The following is a 20,520-nucleotide window of genomic DNA, read 5'->3' on the forward strand; positions in this document are numbered from 1 at the left end:
GACTCACTCACTCACTGACTCACTCACTCACTCACTGACTCACTCACACACTCGCTCACTGACTCACTCACTCACTCACTGACTCACTGACTCACTCACTGACTCACTCACTCACTCACTGACTCACTCACTGACTCACTCACTGACTCACTCTCTCACTCGCTCACTGACTCACTCTCACTCGCTCACTGACTCACTCACTGACTCACTCACTGACTCACTCACTCACTGACTCACTCACTGACTCACTCACTCACTGACTCACTCGCTCACTGACTCACTCGCTCACTGACTCACTCACTGACTCACTCTCTCACTCACTCGCTCATTGACTCACTCACTGACTCACTCACTGACTCACTCACTGACTCACTCGCTGACTCACTCACTGACTCACTCACACACTGACTCACTCACTCACTCACTGACTCACTCACTCACTCACTGACTCACTCACACACTCACTCACCACTCACTCACTGATTCACTCACTGACTCACTCACTCACACACTCACTGACTCACTCACTCACTGACTCACTGACTCACTCACTCACTGACTCACTCACTGACTCACTGATTCACTCACTCACTGACTGACTCACTCACTCACTGACTCACTCACTCACTGACTCACTCTCTCACTCACTGACTCACTCACTGACTCACTCACTGACTCACTCACTGACTCACTCACTCACTGACTCGCTCGCTCACTCACTCACTGACTCACTCATTCACTCACTGACTCACTCACTGACTCACTCACTCACTGACTCACACACTCACTGACTCACTCACTGACTCACTCACCCACTGACTCACTGACTCACTCACTCACACACTCACTCACTCACCCACTCACTCACACTCACTGACTCACTCACTCACTCACTGACTCACTAACTCACTCACTGACTCACTCACTGACTCACTCACTCACTGACTCACTCACTGACTCACTAACTCACTCACTGACTCACTCACTGACTCACTCACCACTCACTCACTGACTCACTCACTCACTCACCCACTCACTCACCCACTCACTCACTGACTCACTCACAACAACAACAACCGCCATTCGCCACTAAGTGGCGGTGACGTCACCAGGACGCTTGTGCCAGGCTATGTGCACCCTGAGGCCACGTGAAGTGTCGAACGCCCGCTGGCAGGAGGTCACGGGGCAGACCCAGGTGCCACGGGTCGACTGACTGAGATGACTGGCTGATGCACCACCTGTGCCCCCTACTGTGTCAACCTGCTGTGCTTTAGCCACCCGGCGCTCCGCTCATTGTTCTGAGCGTCGCTCCTCCGCCCTCCGTTGTTGTTGGAGGGCGACTGCCTCCAACTGCCCAGTAGCATCCTTTACGAGCCTCCTCCACAGAGGCCGATCTTGACACCGCTGGTACCAGTCATCGACAAGTCCACTCAGCGCCACGTCCTCCTGTACCACATCACTCCATCTCTTCTCTAGCCCGTGCCGCGCCCGCTTAGCCCCCTCAATCCGGCCAAACAAAAGCTGTTTCGGCATGCGGTGGCTGGGCATGCGGGCTACATGACCCAGCCATCGCAGCCTTGCCTGCCGGAGGAGCTCACCGATGGGACCCTGCCCAGATCTTTCAAGGATTTGTGAGCTCCTCACACAATCCAGTCTGGTTAAACCCAGGATGGATCGTAGGCAGGCCAGCCTAAATGTTTCTAACCGGCGAAGATGTTCCATTAGGGGGGTCCACGTTTCGCAAGCTTAGAGAAGGGAGGGAATGACCGTTGCCGAGAAGACCTGAAGCTTAGTGCGGAGCGACAGACCAGGTAGCTTCCACACAGCGTTACGCAACCGATGAAAAGATATTGCCGCTCGACTGATTCGGAGTGAGACCTCTGCTGTTAAACTGGAGCCAGTCATAAGCACACTGCCAAGGTATGGGAAACTCTCCACTCTCTCCACATCTGCCCCATCACCGATTGGGAGTTGTGGGGGTGGAGTGTCCGATGGTACAAAATACCCAGGCAGGTGCTTAGTTTTGGTGGGGCTGATGGTAAGGCCCCACCTCTTAGTGGCACGCTCCAGTCTCAGCAGCAGCGTCTCCAACTCCTCCTCTGACTGAGCAGCTATTACCAAATCATCAGCATACATAACGTGGTTGAGCAATAGGGAGCCATCCCTTGACCGCACCCGGGCATCGATTAGCCTCCCATTATATCTGTACCATATGGAGATTCCCCCGGTACAGCTATTGAAGGCTTCACGAACTACGTGGTCAAAATAGATGTTAAATAATGTGGGAGCCAGAGGACATCCCTGTCGCACCCCAAGGTGTACAGGGAATGGCTCTGACTCCCGGCCACGTAGTTTTACCCGGGCCCGCTCACCATCATGAAGGTCCTTAATGATCGTGAGCAGAGGGTCAGGTACTCCAAAAGCACGAAGAACGACCCAGAGCCCAGGCCTTCTGATGGTATCATAGGCCTTGACCAGGTCAATAAAGCAGAGATGTAGGTCTTGTTGGAATTCCCTACACCTCTGCTGTAGCAGGCGGACAGAAAATATGGCATCTGTGCAGGACTGCCCTTTCCTGAAACCGCATTGGGGCTCCGCAAGCCTCTCCTCAGCGTGCCTGGCAAGGCGATGCTGAATAATCCTTGCCAGGACCTTTCCCGGCACACTGAGGAGTGAGATGCCCCTGTAGTTGTTACAGTCTGTGCGGTCCCCCTTCTTAAAAAGGGGGACCACCAGGGCATCCTTCCAATCCTGCGGAACCCGTCCAGTGGTCCAGACTGTTGTTATGATGTCATATAGGGCAGTCTGTGCACAAACGCCACCCTCCCTGAGCATTTCGCTTGGGAGATCATCTCTGCCCGCTGCCTTTCCTGGTCTCAGACTCCGGATCGCCTTCAATACTTCCTCAGCAGATGGCACCTCAGCCAGCCACTCACAGGGGGTGACTTCTTCCAATATTTGAGGCACCGCAGCCTCAGCAGGGTCATCCTCACTTTGTGCCACGATGTTTTCCTGGCTGAGGGATTTTCCCTCCCCCAGGACCTCACAGAAATGCTCAGCAAATCTGCGAACCTGTTCCTGGGGGTCGGAGATTGGATCACCGTTTTTTCCCCTAATGATGGTAATAGGTGTGGCGCTGCAGGTTACTTTTTTGATGGAGTTAAATAGAGATTTGTGATCACGGGCCACTGAGGCAGACTCCATCTCCTCAGCAACCCGCGACCACCACCCATCCTTGCAGCGCCTCACGGCTCTCCGAACCTCCGAGCGAAGGCTGCGGTAAGCCTCCTCATTCTCTGACGTGGGATTCTGTAGCCGATGACAGTGGGCCTGTCGCTTTTTCTCAACCATCCTGAACACCTCCTCTGTCAGCCAGGGTCTCTGGGGAGGTCTGGACCGCGTACCCAAAGCAGCCATTGCAGCTGCATGAGTCACAGTCCTAAACCTCGCCCATTTACCCTCGACATCAGAAGGAGTCGGGGACGATGCCAATCCCAGCCGCAAGCGATGATGAAATTCTCGCTTGCAACTTTCATCAGATAACTGAGACCAGGCCACTTTATGTTGGAATGGGGTCCTGGGTGTACACCCACCACCGGAGTGGAAGAATGGCAGGCGCATCTTACAGATGACTAGTCGATGGTCAGAGGGCAGATCAGCTCCACGGTAGGTCCTGGTGTCAAGGACATGGGCTCGCATTCGCTGGTCCATCACTATGTAGTCCAGCAGATGTTCTTGCTTGGACCCGGCATGCATCCATGATGTTGTGTGGATGCGCCGATGCCGGAACAGCGTGTTGGTAATTACAAGCCCATGGGCTGCACAAAAATCTAGCAGCCTCCTACCGTTGTTATTGAGCTGATCTGGCCCATGCCCTCCAATCACTCCAGACCAGGTGCCAGTATCATGACCAACTCGGGCATTGAAGTCACCCAACATGATGACTCTATCCCGAGGGGCCACTTTAGCCAGCACCTGTGACAGGAGGTCATAGCAGGCATCTGACTCATCGGCTTTGCCTGCATTTGCCTGCATCCCTCCACGGATGTTCATCTTCGGTGGGGGCATAAGTAACCACGACCACCATTCCTCGCCTCCGGTTGATGGGAAGGCGAGCCCAAACTAGCCTGGGGCTTACAGCTTCCCACACCTCACCGCCACGCTCCCACGCCCCCTTCATTCTTTTGTTCAAAAGAAGACCCACACCCTGTTGTTTGGCAGTCTGCTGCCCCGAGTAGAGGACTGTCCACCCCTCATGGTGGCAGGAGCCAGAGCCGGTCCACCGGACCTCCTGAATGCCGCATAGATCCAAGCGGTACCGGTCCAGCTCCCGACAGAGGAGTGGCAGCCTCTCCTCTGCAGTGAGCGTTCGAACATTCCATGTGGCCACCCGTAGTGGGTTTTCGTTGTTTCTGGAGTAGCCCCGAGGGTAGGTATTCAATCTCCTGGCTCCGCCAATTGGGGTTTGGCCAGGAGACGTCATAGACGCCTGGCTCCCCGGGGCCTCCGGCACAAGCTTATTAGTTACATTTTTCAGTTTAATTCGTGGTTTCGTGGTAATTAATTGAAGGTGGAGGGGTTACCAGCCCCTCGCACCCGTCCAGAGCCCCCGTTTAGCCCCTGTGGTGGACACATATGCCATGAGGGGAGGAGCCAATCAAAATTGGATCTCCCCCCACAGCACTGTCCACGACAGAGTTGCCCGTCCGGCACCGCGAGGAGGTAGGGGGTTGTTTTGCCGGACCTCACTGACTCACTCACTGACTCACTCACTCACACACTCACTCACACACTCACTCACTGACTCACTCACTGACTCACTCACTCACTGACTCACTCACTCACTGACTCACTCACTCACTGACTCACTCACTCACTGACTCACTCACTCACTGACTCACTCACTGACTCACTCACTCACTGACTCACTCACTCCCTCACTCTCCGTGTCTCCCCGTGTCTCCCCGTGTGTCTCCGTGTCTCGCTCTGTGTGTGCGTGCGTGCCAGTGCCAGACGCGGTGCACCTCCAGACGGTGGAGACCTGCATGAAGCTGTCCCAGATGCTGGTGCAGGGCCTGTGGGAGTCTCGCTCGGTCTTCCTGCAGCTCCCACACGTTCGGGACGAACACCTACGCCACTTCTCATCCAAGAAGGTGGGGGGGGGGGGAGAGGGGGGGGAGGGGGGGTGGGAGGACCTGGTGGCGCTGTCTCCCCGTGTCTCTCTCTCTCTCCCCGTGTCTCTCTCTCTCTCCCCGTGTCTCTCTCTCTCTCCCCGTGTCTCTCTCTCTCTCCCCGTGTCTCTCTCTCTCACCCCGTGTCTCTCCCCGTGTCTCTCTCTCTCACCCCGTGTCTCTCCCCGTGTCTCTCTCTCTCACCCCGTGTCTCTCTCTCACCCCGTGTCTCTCTCTCACCCCGTGTCTCTCTCTCACCCCGTGTCTCTCTCTCTCACCCCGTGTCTCTCACCCCGTGTCTCTCTCTCACCCCGCGTGTCTCTCTCTCACCCCGCGTGTCTCTCTCTCACCCCGTGTCTCTCTCTCTCACCCCGTGTCTCCCTCCCCGTGTCTCTCTCTCTCACCCCGTGTCTCTCCCCGTGTCTCTCTCTCTCACCCCGTGTCTCTCTCTCTCACCCCGTGTCTCTCTCTCTCTCCCCGTGTCTCTCTCTCTCACCCCGTGTCTCTCCCCGTGTCTCTCTCTCTCACCCCGCGTGTCTCTCTCTCACCCCGTGTCTCTCTCTCCCCGTGTCTCTCTCTCTCACCCCGCGTGTCTCTCCCCGCAGCACACGGTGCGGACCCTGCAGGACCTGGTGGCTCTTCCCGTGTCTCTCTCTCCCCGTGTCTCTCTCTCACCCCGTGTCTCTCTCTCACCCCGTGTCTCTCTCTCTCACCCCGTGTCTCTCCCCGTGTCTCTCTCTCTCACCCCGTGTCTCTCTCTCACCCCGTGTCTCTCTCTCTCACCCCGTGTCTCTCCCCGTGTCTCTCTCTCTCACCCCGCGTGTCTCTCTCTCACCCCGTGTCTCTCTCTCTCACCCCGTGTCTCTCTCTCTCACCCCGTGTCTCTCTCTCTCTCCCCGTGTCTCTCTCTCTCACCCCGTGTCTCACCCCGTGTCTCTCCCCGTGTCTCTCTCTCTCACCCCGTGTCTCTCTCTCTCACCCCGCGTGTCTCTCTCTCACCCCGTGTCTCTCTCTCTCTCCCCGTGTCTCTCTCTCTCACCCCGTGTCTCTCCCCGTGTCTCTCTCTCTCTCTCCCCGTGTCTCTCTCTCTCACCCCGCGTGTCTCTCCCTGCAGCACACGGTGCGGACCCTGCAGGACCTGGTGGCTCTTCCCGTGTCTCTCTCTCTCACCCCGCGTCTCTCTCTCTCCCCGTGTCTCTCTCTCTCACCCCGTGTCTCTCTCTCTCACCCCGCGTGTCTCTCTCTCTCTCCCCGTGTCTCTCTCTCTCACCCCGTGTCTCTCTCTCTCCCCGTGTCTCTCTCTCTCACCCCGTGTCTCTCCCCGTGTCTCTCTCTCTCTCCCCGTGTCTCTCCCCGTGTCTCTCTCTCTCACCCCGCGTGTCTCTCCCCGCAGCACACGGTGCGGACCCTGCAGGACCTGGTGGCTCTTCCCGTGTCTCTCTCTCCCCGTGTCTCTCTCTCACCCCGTGTCTCTCTCTCTCACCCCGTGTCTCTCCCTGTGTCTCTCTCTCTCACCCCGCGTGTCTCTCTCTCACCCCGTGTCTCTCTCTCTCACCCCGTGTGTCTCTCTCTCTCTCTCCCCGTGTCTCTCTCTCTCACCCCACGTCTCTCTCTCTCACCCCGTGTGTCTCTCTCTCTCTCCCCGTGTCTCTCTCTCTCCCCGTGTCTCTCTCTCTCACCCCGTGTCTCTCTCTCTCCCCGTGTCTCTCTCTCTCACCCCGTGTCTCTCTCTCTCCCCGTGTCTCTCTCTCACCCCACGTCTCTCTCTCTCACCCCGTGTGTCTCTCTCTCTCTCCCCGTGTCTCTCTCTCTCACCCCGTGTCTCTCTCTCTCCCCGTGTCTCTCTCTCTCACCCCGTGTCTCTCTCTCTCACCCCGCGTGTCTCTCTCTCTCTCTCCCCGTGTCTCTCTCTCTCACCCCGTGTCTCTCCCCGTGTCTCTCTCTCTCCCCGTGTCTCTCCCCGTGTCTCTCTCTCTCACCCCGCGTCTCTCTCTCTCCCCGTGTCTCTCTCTCTCACCCCGTGTCTCTCTCTCTCACCCCGCGTGTCTCTCTCTCTCTCCCCGTGTCTCTCTCTCTCACCCCGTGTCTCTCTCTCTCCCCGTGTCTCTCTCTCTCACCCCGTGTCTCTCCCCGTGTCTCTCTCTCTCTCCCCGTGTCTCTCCCCGTGTCTCTCTCTCTCACCCCGCGTGTCTCTCCCCGCAGCACACGGTGCGGACCCTGCAGGACCTGGTGGCTCTTCCCGTGTCTCTCTCTCCCCGTGTCTCTCTCTCACCCCGTGTCTCTCTCTCTCACCCCGTGTCTCTCCCCGTGTCTCTCTCTCTCTCCCCGTGTCTCTCTCTCTCACCCCGTGTCTCTCTCTCTCACCCCGTGTCTCTCCCCGTGTCTCTCTCTCTCACCCCGTGTCTCTCCCTGTGTCTCTCTCTCACCCCGCGTCTCTCTCCCTGCAGCACACGGTGCGGACCCTGCAGGACCTGGTGGCTCTTCCCGTGTCTCTCTCTCTCCCCGTGTCTCTCTCTCACCCCGTGTCTCTCTCTCTCACCCCGTCTCTCTCTCTCTCTCCCCGTGTGTCTCTCTCCCCGTGTCTCTCTCTCTCACCCCGTGTCTCTCTCTCTCCCCGTGTCCCTCTCTCTCACCCCGCGTGTCTCTCTCTCACCCCGTCTCTCTCTCTCTCACCCCGCGTGTCTCTCTCTCTCCCCGTGTCTCTCTCTCTCACCCCGCGTGTCTCTCTCTCTCTCCCCGTGTCTCTCTCTCTCACCCCGCGTGTCTCTCTCTCTCCCCGTGTCTCTCTCTCTCACCCCGCGTGTCTCTCTCTCTCACCCCGCGTGTCTCTCTCTCTCCCCGTGTCCCTCTCTCTCACCCCGCGTGTCTCTCTCTCTCACCCCGTGTCTCTCTCTCTCACCCCGCGTGTCTCTCTCTCCCTGCAGCACACGGTGCGGACCCTGCAGGACCTGGTGGCTCTCCCCGTGTCTCTCTCTCCCCGTGTCTCTCTCCATGTCTCTCTCACCCCGTGTCTCTCTCTCCCTGCAGCACACGGTGCGGACCCTGCAGGACCTGGTGGCTCTCCCCGACACAGAGAGGCGCTCGCTGTTCCGCTTCCTGGGCGAGTCCGAAGCTGCCCCGGCAGCGTCGCACGGAGACTCAGAGGCGGTGCCCCACGGCGGCGGCGGCGGCAAGTACGGGGACATCATGGCGGTGCTCGCCTCCTACCCACACGTCCGCCTCAACGCGGAGCTCAGAGGTAACGCGAAGGAGCTAAGAAGTAGCACGCTGCTGGTGGTGGTGCTGGTGATGGTGCTGGTGGTGGTTCTGGTGGTGGTGGTGGTGCTGGTGATGGTGGTGGTGGTGCTGGTGGTGCTGGTGGTGGTGCTGGTGGTGGTGCTGGTGGTAGTTCTGGTGGTGGTGCTGGTGGTGGTGGTGCTGGTGGTGGTGGTGCTGCTGGTGGTGACTAGGGGATGTTAACTACTACTACTGTTACCACTGCTGCTACAACTACTACCACTACTACTACCACTACTACTACTACCACTACTACTACTACCACTACTACTACTACCACTACTACTACCACTACTACTACTACCACTACTACTACCACTACTACTACCACTACTACCGCTACCACCACTACTACCGCTACTACTACTGTTACCACTGCTACTACAACTACTACTACTATCACTACTACTACCACTACTACTACCACTACTACCACCACTACTACTACCACTACTACTACCACTACTACTACTACCACTACAACTACTACCACTACTACTACCACTACTACTACCACTACTACTACCACTACTACTACTACCACTACTACTACCACTACTACTACCACTACTACTACTACCACTACTACTACTGTTACCACTACTACTACCACTACTACCACTACTACTACCACTACTACTACCACTACTACCACCACTACTACCACCACTACTACCACCACTACTACTACCACTACTACTACCACTACTACCACCACTACTACCACCACTACTACTACCACTACTACTACTACCACTACTACTACCACTACTACTACCGCTACTACTACCACTACTACTACCACTACTACTACCACTACTACCACTACTACTACCACCACTACTACCGCTACTACTACTACTACTACCACTACTACTACCGCTACTACTACCACTACTACCACTACTACTACCGCTACTACTACCACTACTACCACTACTACTACCACCACTACTACCGCTACTACTACTACCACTACTACCGCTACTACTACCACTACTACCACCACTACTACTACCGCTACTACTACTACCACTACTACTACTACCACTACTACTACCACTACTACTACTACCACTACTACTACCACTACTACTACCACTACTACTACCGCTACTACTACCACTACTACCACTACTACTACCACTACTACTACCAATACTACCACTACTACTACCGCTACTACTACCACTACTACCACTACTACTACCGCTACTACTACCACTACTACCACTACTACTACTACCACTACTACTACCACTACTACTACCACTACTACCACCACTACCACCACTACTACTACCACTACTACCACCACTACTACTACTACCACTACTACCGCTACTACTACCACTACTACCACCACTACTACTACCGCTACTACTACCACTACTACTACCACTACTACTACCACTACTACTACTACCACTACTACTACCACTACTACTACTACCACTACTACTACCGCCACTACAGCAGGTTAACCAACTCTGTCGATGCTGAACTGTGCATGGTGAGTCGTGGTAATCCATGTCAACATAATGGTGATTGTCTCTCCCGTGTCTCCCCCCGTGCCTCCCCCCCCGTGTCTCTCTCTCTCCCCGTGTCTCCAAACCCCGTGTCTCCCCCCGTGTCTCCCCCCCCGTGTCTCCCCCCCCGTGTCTCTCCCCCGTGTCTCCCCCCCGTGTCTCCCCCCCGTGTCTCCCCCCCGTGTCTCCCCCCCGTGTCTCCCCCCCGTGTCTCCCCGTGTGCCCTCCCGTGTCTCCCCCCCCGTGTCTCCCCCCCGTGTCTCCCCCCCGTGTCTCCAAACCCCGTGTCTCCCCCCGTGTCTCCCCGTGTCTCCCCCCGTGTCTCCCGCCCGTGTCTCTCCCGTGTCTCCCCCCTGTGTCTCCCCCCCCTGTCTCCCCCCCCTGTCTCCCCCCCGTGTCTCCCCGTGTCTCCCCCCGTGTCTCCCCCCCCCCCCATGTCTCCCCCCTGTGTCTCCCCCCCCCCGTGTCTCCCCCCCTTGTCTCCCCCCCCCGTGTCTCCCCCCGTGTCTCCCCCCCGTGTCTCCCCCCCCGTGTCTCCCCGCCGTGTCTCTCCCCCGTGTCTCCCCCCCCCGTGTCTCCCCCCGTGTCTCCCCCCCGTGTCTCCCCCCGCGTCTCCCCCCATGTCTCCCCGTGTTTCCCCATGTCTCCCCCCCGTGTCTCTCCTCGTGTCTCCCCCCCGTGTCTCCCCCCCGTGTCTCCCCCCCGTGTCTCCCCCCCGTGTCTCCACCCCCCCGTGTCTCCCCCCCCCCCCCATGTCTCCCCCCGTGTTGTCTCAGTGCTGGACGATGACGATGTGAATGAGATCACCGCTGGCTCTCTCGTTACCGTCACCATCCATCTGAGCCGCAACAGCCTCGGGGTACAAAAACAACCACCACCACAACTACCACCACTACTACCACCACTACCACCACAACCACCACCACAACTACCACAACTACAACCACCACCACAACCACCACAACCACCACCACAACTACAACAACCACCACCACCACAACTACCACAACCAGCACAACCACCACCACAACTACCACAACTACCACAACCACCACCACAACTACCACAACTACCACAGCCACCACAACAACTACCACAACCACCACCACAACTACAACAACCACCACCACAACTACCACAACCACCACAACCACCATAACAATAACAACCACAACTACCACAGCCACCACAACAACTACCACAACCACCACCACAACTACAACAACCACCACCACAACTACCACAACCACCACAACAATAACAACCACCACAACTACCACAACTACTACAACTACCACAACTACTACAACTACTACAACAACAACCACCACAACCACCACCACCACCACAACTACCACAACCACCACCACAACTACCACAACCACCACCACAACTGCCACAACTACAACAACCATCACCACTACAACTACCACCACAACTACAACAACCACCACCACAACAACCATAACTACTACAACTACCACCACAACTACCACCACAACTATAACAACCACAACTACCATAACTACTACAACTACCACCACAACTACCACCACAACTATAACAACCACAACTACCATAACTACTACAACAACCACAACTACCACTACTACTACCACTACAACTACTACTACAACCACTACTACTACAACTACTACCACTACAACTACTACAACAACCACCACTACTACCACTACTACTACAACTACCACGACAAATACTACTACTACTACCACTACAACTACCACTACTACAACTACTACTACCGCTACTACTACAACTACTTCCACTAGAACTACTACTACCACTACTACCACTACAACTACTACTACTACCACTACAATTACCACTACTACTACTACCACTACAACTACCACTACAACAACTACTACCACTACAACTACTACTACTACAACCACTGCAACTACCACTACAACTACTACTACCACTACTACTACTACAACTACTACTACCACTACAACTACTACTATCACTACTTCTACCACTACTACTATTACCACTACAACTACTAGCACTACAACTACTACCACTACAACTACCATTACAACTACTACTACCACTACTACTGCCACTACAACTACCACTACAACTACTACCACTACTACTACCACTATTACTACCACTACTACTACTACCACTACAAATGCTACTACAACTACTACCACTACTACTACTACCACTACTACAACTACCACTACAACTACCACTACAACAACTACCACCACTACTACTACTACCACTACAACTACTACAACAACTACCACTACAATTACCACCTCTACAACTGCCACTACTACTATAACTACCACCACAATAACTTCCATTACTACCACTGCAATCACCGCAATAACCACCACTACTACCGTAACCACACAAACAACCACAACCACCACAACTGCAGTAACCCCATATACTTGTCTCACGCTTCCTTGTCTGTGTCTCCCCGTGTCTCCCCGTGTGTCCCCGTGTCTCCCCGTGTCTCCCCCGTGTCTCTGTGTGTCTCTGTGTGTCCCCGTGTCTCCCCGTGTCTCCCCGTGTGTCTCTGTGTGTCCCCTTGTGTCTCCGTGTGTCTCTGTGTGTCCCCGTGTTGACAGGACTTCTTTGAGAATTCTCTGGCCTCATCAGCGTCAGGATTCGAAGATGAAAGCAAAGAGGTGAGCGACGTGCGACGAAGAGGCAGACGCAGACTCCAAATATTCAGCAGTGTTGAGTCTATGGGCAGTGTTGAGTCTATGGTGCAGTGTTGAGTCTATGGTGCAGTGTTGAGTTGATCGTGCAGTGTTGAGTCTATGGTGCAGTGTTGAGTCTATGGGGCAGTGTTGAGTCTATGGTGCAGTGTTGAGTCTATGGGCAGTGTTGAGTCTATGGTGCAGTGCTGAGTCTATGGTGCAGTGTTGAGTCTATGGTGCAGTGTTGAGTCTATGGGCAGTGTTGAGTCTATGGGCAGTGTTGAGTCTATGGGCAGTGTTGAGTCTATGGGCAGTGTTGAGTCTATGGGCAGTGTTGAGTCTATGGGCAGTGTTGAGTCTATGGGCAGTGTTGAGTCGATGTTGCAGTGTTGAGTCTATGGTGCAGTGTTGAGTCTATGATGCAGTGTTGAGTGTATGGTGCAGTGTTGAGTCAATGGTGCAGTGTTGAGGCTATGGTGCAGTGTTGAGTCTATGGTGCAGTGTTGAGTCTATGGTGCAGTGTTGAGTCTACGGTGCAGTGTTGAGTCTATGGTGCAGTGTTGCATCTATGGTGCAGTGTTGAGTCTATGGTGCAGTGTTGAGTCTATGGTGCAGTGTTGAGTTGATGGTGCAGTGTTGAGTCTATGGTGCAGTGTTGAGTCTATGGGGCAGTGTTGAGTCTATGGTGCAGTGTTGAGTCTATGGGCAGTGTTGAGTCTATGGTGCAGTGCTGAGTCTATGGTGCAGTGTTGAGTCTATGGTGCAGTGTTGAGTCTATGGGCAGTGTTGAGTCTATGGGCAGTGTTGAGTCTATGGGCAGTGTTGAGTCTATGGGCAGTGTTGAGTCTATGGGCAGTGTTGAGTCTATGGGCAGTGTTGAGTCTATGGGCAGTGTTGAGTCGATGGTGCAGTGTTGAGTCTATGGTGCAGTGTTGAGTCTATGATGCAGTGTTGAGTCTATGGTGCAGTGTTGAGTCAATGGTGCAGTGTTGAGGCTATGGTGCAGTGTTGAGTCTATGGTGCAGTGTTGAGTCTACGGTGCAGTGTTGAGTCTACGGTGCAGTGTTGAGTCTACGGTGCAGTGTTGAGTCTATGGTGCAGTGTTGCATCTATGGTGCAGTGTTGAGTCTATGGTGCAGTGTTGAGTCTATGGGCAGTGTTGAGTCTATGGGGCAGTGTTGAGTCTATGGGTAGTGTTGAGTCTATGGGTAGTGTTGAGTCTATGGTGCAGTGTTGAGTCTATGGTGCAGTGTTGAGTCTATGGTGCAGTGCTGAGTCTATGGGCAGTGTTGAGTCTATGGTGCAGTGTTGAGTCTATGGTGCAGTGTTGAGTCTATGGTGCAGTGTTGAGTCTATGGTGCAGTGTTGAGTCTATGGTGCAGTGTTGAGTCTATGGTGCAGTGTTGAGTCTATGGTGCAGTGTTGAGTCTATGGGCAGTGTTGAGTCTGTGGTACAGTGTTGAGTCTATGGGGCAGTGTTGAGTCTATGGTGCAGTGTTGAGTCTATGGTGCAGTGTTGAGTCTATGGTGCAGTGTTGAGTTGATCGTGCAGTGTTGAGTCTATGGTGCAGTGTTGAGTCTATGGGGCAGTGTTGAGTCTATGGTGCAGTGTTGAGTCTATGGGCAGTGTTGAGTCTATGGTGCAGTGCTGAGTCTATGGTGCAGTGTTGAGTCTATGGTGCAGTGTTGAGTCTATGGGCAGTGTTGAGTCTATGGGCAGTGTTGAGTCTATGGGCAGTGTTGAGTCTATGGGCAGTGTTGAGTCTATGGGCAGTGTTGAGTCTATGGGCAGTGTTGAGTCTATGGGTAGTTTTGAGTCGATGGTGCAGTGTTGAGTCTATGGTGCAGTGTTGAGTCTATGATGCAGTGTTGAGTCTATGGTGCAGTGTTGAGTCAATGGTGCAGTGTTGAGGCTATGGTGCAGTGTTGAGGCTATGGTGCAGTGTTGAGTCTATGGTGCAGTGTTGAGTCTATGGTGCAGTCTTGAGTCTACGGTGCAGTGTTGAGTCTACGGTGCAGTGTTGAGTCTACGGTGCAGTGTTGAGTCTATGGTGCAGTGTTGCATCTATGGTGCAGTGTTGAGTCTATGGTGCAGTGTTGAGTCTATGGGCAGTGTTGAGTCTATGGGGCAGTGTTGAGTCTATGGGTAGTGTTGAGTCTATGGGTAGTGTTGAGTCTATGGTGCAGTGTTGAGTCTATGGTGCAGTGTTGAGTCTATGGTGCAGTGCTGAGTCTATGGGCAGTGTTGAGTCTATGGTGCAGTGTTGAGTCTATGGTGCAGTGTTGAGTCTATGGTGCAGTGTTGAGTCTATGGTGCAGTGTTGAGTCTATGGTGCAGTGTTGAGTCTATGGGCAGTGTTGAGTCTGTGGTACAGTGTTGAGTCTGTGGGGCAGTGTTGAGTCTATGGTGCAGTGTTGAGTCTATGGTGCAGTGTTGAGTCTATGGTGCAGTGTTGAGTTGATCGTGCAGTGTTGAGTCTATGGTGCAGTGTTGAGTCTATGGGGCAGTGTTGAGTCTATGGTGCAGTGTTGAGTCTATGGGCAGTGTTGAGTCTATGGTGCAGTGCTGAGTCTATGGTGCAGTGTTGAGTCTATGGTGCAGTGTTGAGTCTATGGGCAGTGTTGAGTCTATGGGCAGTGTTGAGTCTATGGGCAGTGTTGAGTCTATGGGCAGTGTTGAGTCTATGGGCAGTGTTGAGTCTATGGGCAGTGTTGAGTCTATGGGCAGTGTTGAGTCGATGGTGCAGTGTTGAGTCTATGGTGCAGTGTTGAGTCTATGATGCAGTGTTGAGTCTATGGTGCAGTGTTGAGTCAATGGTGCAGTGTTGAGGCTATGGTGCAGTGTTGAGTCTATGGTGCAGTCTTGAGTCTATGGTGCAGTCTTGAGTCTATGGTGCAGTGTTGAGTCTACGGTGCAGTGTTGAGTCTACGGTGCAGTGTTGAGTCTATGGTGCAGTGTTGCATCTATGGTGCAGTGTTGAGTCTATGGTGCAGTGTTGAGTCTATGGGCAGTGTTGAGTCTATGGGGCAGTGTTGAGTCTATGGGTAGTGTTGAGTCTATGGGTAGTGTTGAGTCTATGGTGCAGTGTTGAGTCTATGGTGCAGTGTTGAGTCTATGGTGCAGTGCTGAGTCTATGGGCAGTGTTGAGTCTATGGTGCAGTGTTGAGTCTATGGTGCAGTGTTGAGTCTATGGTGCAGTGTTGAGTCTATGGTGCAGTGTTGAGTCTATGGTGCAGTGTTGAGTCTATGGTGCAGTGTTGAGTCTATGGGCAGTGTTGAGTCTGTGGTACAGTGTTGAGTCTATGGGGCAGTGTTGAGTCTATGGTGCAGTGTTGAGTCTATGGTGCAGTGTTGAGTCTATGGTGCAGTGCTGAGTCTATGGGGCAGTGTTGAGTCTATGGTGCAGTGTTGAGTCTATGGTGCAGTGTTGAGTCTATGGTGCAGTGTTGAGTCTATGGTGCAGTGCTGAGTCTATGGGCAGTGCTGAGTCTATGGTGCAGTGTTGAGTCTATGGTGCAGTATTGAGTCTATGGTGCAGTGTTGAGTCTATGGTGCAGTGTTGAGTCTATGGTGCAGTGTTGAGTCTATGGTGCAGTGCTGAGTCTATGGGGCAGTGTTGAGTCTATGGTGCAGTGTTGAGTCTATGGTGCAGTGTTGAGTCTATGGTGCAGTGTTGAGTCTATGGTGCAGTGCTGAGTCTATGGGCAGTGTTGAGTCTATGGTGCAGTGTTGAGTCTATGGTGCAGTGTTGAGTCTATGGGGCAGTGTTGAGTCTATGGTGCAGTGTTGAGTCTGTGGGGCAGTGTTGAGTCTATGGTGCAGTGTTGAGTCTATGGTGCAGTGTTGAGTCTATGGTGCAGTGTTGAGTCTATGGTGCAGTGTTGAGTCTATGGTGCAGTGTTGAGTCTATGGTGCAGTGTTGAGTCTATGGGGCAGTGTTGAGTCTATGGGTAGTGTTGAATTTATGGTGCAGTGTTGAGTCTATGGGCAGTGTTGAGTCTATGGTGCAGTGTTGAGTCTATGGTGCAGTGTTGAGTCTATGGTCAGCGTTGAGTCTATGGGGCAGTGTTGAGTCTGTGGGGCAGTGTTGAGTCTATGGTGCGGTGCTGAGTCTATGGTGCAGTGTTGAGTCTATGGTGCAGTGCTGAGTCTATGGTGCAGTGCTGAGTCTATGGTGCAGTGCTGAGTCTATGGTGCAGTGTTGAGTCTATGGTGCAGTGCTGAGTCTATGGTGCAGTGTTGAGTCTATGGTGCAGTGTTGAGTCAATGGTGCAGTGTTGAGTCTATGGTGCAGTGTTGAGTCTATGGTGCAGTGTTGAGTCTATGGTGCAGTGTTGAGTCTATGGTGCAGTGTTGAGTCTATGGTGCAGTGTTGAGTCTATGGTGCAGTGTTGAGTCTAATGGTGCAGTGTTGAGTCTATGGGTAGTGTTGAGTCTATGGTGCAGTGTTGAGTCTGTGTCTCTCTGTCTCTCTGTGTGTCTCTGTCTCTCTGTGTGTCTCTGTCTCTCTGTGTCTCTCTGTGTCTCTGTCTCACTCTGTCTCTCTGTGTCTCTCTGTCTCTGTGTCTCTGTGTCTCACTCTGTATCTGTGTCTCACTGTGTCTCTCTGTGTCTCTCTGTCTCTCTGTGTCTCTGTGTCTCACTCTGTCTCTGTGTCTCACTCTGTGTCTCTCTGTGTCTCTCTGTGTCTCACTTTGTCTCTCTGTCTCTCTCTGTGTCTCACTCTGTGTCTCTGTCTCTCTGTGTGTCTCTCTCTCTCTCTGTGTCTCACTCTCTCTCTGTGTCTCTGTCTCTCTTTGTCTCTCTGTGTCTCTGTCTCACGTTGTCTCTCTGTGTCTCACTTTGTCTCTCTGTGTCTCTCTGTGTCTCTGTGTCTGTCTCTCTGTGTGTCTCTGTCTCTCTCACTCTGTCTCACTTTGTCTCTCTCTGTCTCTCTGTCTCACTCTGTCTCTCTGTCTCACTTTGTCTCTCTGTGTCTCTGTGTCTCACTCTCTCTCTGTGTCTCTGTCTCTCTGTGTCTCTCTGTGTCTCTGTCTCACTCTGTCTCTCTGTGTCTCTGTGTCTCACTCTCTCTCTGTGTCTCTGTCTCTCTGTGTCTCTCTGTGTCTCTGTCTCACTCTGTCTCTCTGTGTCTCTCTGTGTCTCACTCTCTCTCTCTGTGTCTCTGTCTAACTCTGTCTCTCTGTGTCTCTCTGTCTCTCTCTGTGTGTCTCTGTCTCTCTGTGTCTCTGTCTCACTCTGTCTCTCTCTGTCTCTGTGTCTCTCTGCATCTCTCTCACTCTGTCTCTCTGTGTCTCTCGGTGTCTCTGTGTCTCTCTGTGTCTGTGTCTCTCTCTGTGTCTCTCTGTGTCTCTGTCTCTCTGTGTGTCTCTGTCTCTGTGTCTCTCTGTGTCTCTGTCTCACTCTGTCTCTCTCTGGGACTGTGTCTCTCTGTCTCTCTGTGTGTCTCTGTCTCTCTGTGTGTCTCTGTGTCTCTCTGTGTCTCTGTCTCGCTCTGTCTCTCTGTGTCTCTCTGTGTCTCTCTGTGTCTCTCTCTCTCTGTCTCTCTGTGTCTCTCTGTGTCTCACTCTGTGTCTCTCTGTGTCTCTGTGTCTCACTCTCTCTCTTTGTGTCTCTCTCACTCTGTCTCTGTGTCTCACTGTGTCTCTGTGTCTCACTGTGTCTCTGTCTCTCACTGTGTCTCACTCTGTGTCTCACTCTGTCTCTCACTGTGTCTCACTGTGTCTCACTCTGTCTGTCTCTCTGTGTCTCTCTGTGTCTCTGTCTCTCTGTCTCTGTGTCTCTCTCACTGCCTCACTCTGTCTCTCTGTCTCTCTCACTTTGTCTCTCTGTGTCTCACTCTGTGTCTCTGTGTCTCTCACTCTGTCTCACTGTGTCTCACTCTCTGTGTCTCTCTGTCTCACTCTGTCTCACTGTCTCTCTGTGTCTCTCTCACTGTGTCTCTCACTGTGTCTCTGTGTCTCACTGTGTCTCACTCTGTGTCTCTCACTCTGTGTCTCTCTGTGTCTCACTTTGTCTCTCTCTGTCTCTCTCTGTGTGTCTCTGTCTCACTGTGTGTCTCTGTCTCACTGTCTCTCTGTCTCCCTGTGTCTCTCTCACTCTGTCTCACTCACTGTCTCTCTGTGTCTCTGTCTCTGTCACTCTCTCTCACTCTGTCTCACTCTGTGTCTCTCTGTCTCACACTCTGTGTCTCTGTGTCTCTGTCTCTCTGTGTGTCTCTGTCTCTCTGTGTCTCTGTCTCACTCTGTCTCTCTGTCTCTGTGTCTCTCTGTGTCTCTGTCTCTCTGTGTCTCTGTCTCACTCTGTCTCTCTCTGTCTCTGTGTCTCTCTGTGTCTCTGTGTGTCTATCTGTGTCTCTCTCACTCTGTCTCACTCTGTCTCTCTCTGTCTCTCTCACTTTGTCTCTCTGTGTCTCACTCTGTGTCTCTGTGTCTCTGACGCTGTGTCTCTCTCACTGTGTCTCACTGTGTCTCTGTGTGTCTCTGTCTCTGTCTCACACTCTGTGTCTCTCTCACTGTGTCTCACTGTGTCTTACTCTGTGTCTCTCTCACTGTGTCTCACTGTGTCTCTGTGTCTCACTGTCTCACACTGTCTCACACTGTCTCTCTCACTGTGTATCTGTGTCTCTGTGTGTCTCTGTCTCTCTGTGTCTCTGTGTCTCACTTTGTCTCACTGCCTCACACTGTCTCACTGTCTCTCTCACTGTGTCTCTGTCTCTCACTTTGTCTATGTCTCACTCTGTCTCTCTGTGTCTCTCTGTCTCTCTGTGTCTCTCTGTGTGTCTCTGTCTCTGTGTCTCTCTGTGTCTCTGTCTCACTCTGTCTCTGTCTGTGTCTCTGTCTCTCTGTGTCTCTCTGTGTCTCTGTCTCACTCTTTCTCTCTCTGTCCCTATGTCTCTCTGTGTCTCTATGTGTCTATCTGTGTCTATCTCACTCTGTCTCTCTGTATCTCTGTCTCACTCACTGTGTGTCTCTCTCTGTCTTTGTCACTGTGTCTCTCTCACTGTGTCTCACTCTGTCTCCGTGTCTCACTGTGTCTCTCTGTCTCTGTGTCCCTGTCTCTCTGTCTCACTGTCTCACTCTGTGTCTCTGTGTCTCAGGAGGAAGTGAAGCCTAGGCCCAGCCAGGCGAAGTCCGCCCCTAAGGGCGGTGGTGGGAGGGGCGCCAGGAGGGGCGGGGCCAAGAGCCGCAGGAGGCCTGGCCCCGCCCCCAATCCTCCAGGCCCCACCGCCAACTCCGCCCACAACAACCCTGGCCACGCCCCCACGGCAGCGGCGGTCGGGAAGAAGGGGGCAGAGGTGAAAGACGGAGACACAGAGACACGTGGAGACACACGGAGACACAGAGACACAGACACACAGAGACACAGAGACAGAGACACAGACACACGGAGACACAGAGACAGAGACACACGGGGAGACAGAGACAGAGACACACGGAGACATAGAGACAGAGACACGTGGGGACACGTGGGGAGACACACGGGGAGACAGAGACAGAGACACACGGAGACACAGAGACACGTGGAGACACACGGAGACACAGACACAGACACACGGAGACACAGAGACAGAGACACACGGAGACACAGAGACAGAGACACGTGGGGACACGTGGGGAGACACACGGGGAGACACAGAGACAGAGACACACGGAGACACAGAGACACGTGGAGACACACGGAAACACAGAGACACAGACACACGGAGACACAGAGACAGAGACACACGGAGACACAGAGACACGTGGAGACAGAGACACATGGAGACACAGAGACAGAGACACGTGGGGACACAGAGACAGAGACACATGGAGACACAGAGACACACGGGGAGACACACAGAGACACACAGA

The 20,520-nt window shown here is 53.6% G+C and overlaps 1 protein-coding gene across 1 annotated transcript in view; it reads left to right on the forward strand.

The window, feature by feature from the left end:
• SEC63 (SEC63 protein translocation regulator) overlaps positions 1-20,520 on the forward strand; it is a 100,536-nt gene that overhangs the window by 50,632 nt on the left and 29,384 nt on the right. Inside the window, exons 12-16 of the mRNA XM_076054426.1 lie at positions 5,008-5,153; positions 8,199-8,409; positions 10,753-10,835; positions 12,592-12,651; positions 19,767-19,964. Of these exons, the coding sequence (XP_075910541.1) occupies positions 5,008-5,153; positions 8,199-8,409; positions 10,753-10,835; positions 12,592-12,651; positions 19,767-19,964 (698 nt within the window). The remainder of the gene's footprint in view (positions 1-5,007; positions 5,154-8,198; positions 8,410-10,752; positions 10,836-12,591; positions 12,652-19,766; positions 19,965-20,520) is intronic.

The sequence above is a fragment of the Petromyzon marinus genome, chromosome 66 (genome assembly GCF_048934315.1).
Source record: "Petromyzon marinus isolate PM22_M1 ecotype Great Lakes invasive population chromosome 66, UKy_Petmar_22M1.pri1.0, whole genome shotgun sequence".
Taxonomy (NCBI): domain Eukaryota; kingdom Metazoa; phylum Chordata; class Hyperoartia; order Petromyzontiformes; family Petromyzontidae; genus Petromyzon; species Petromyzon marinus.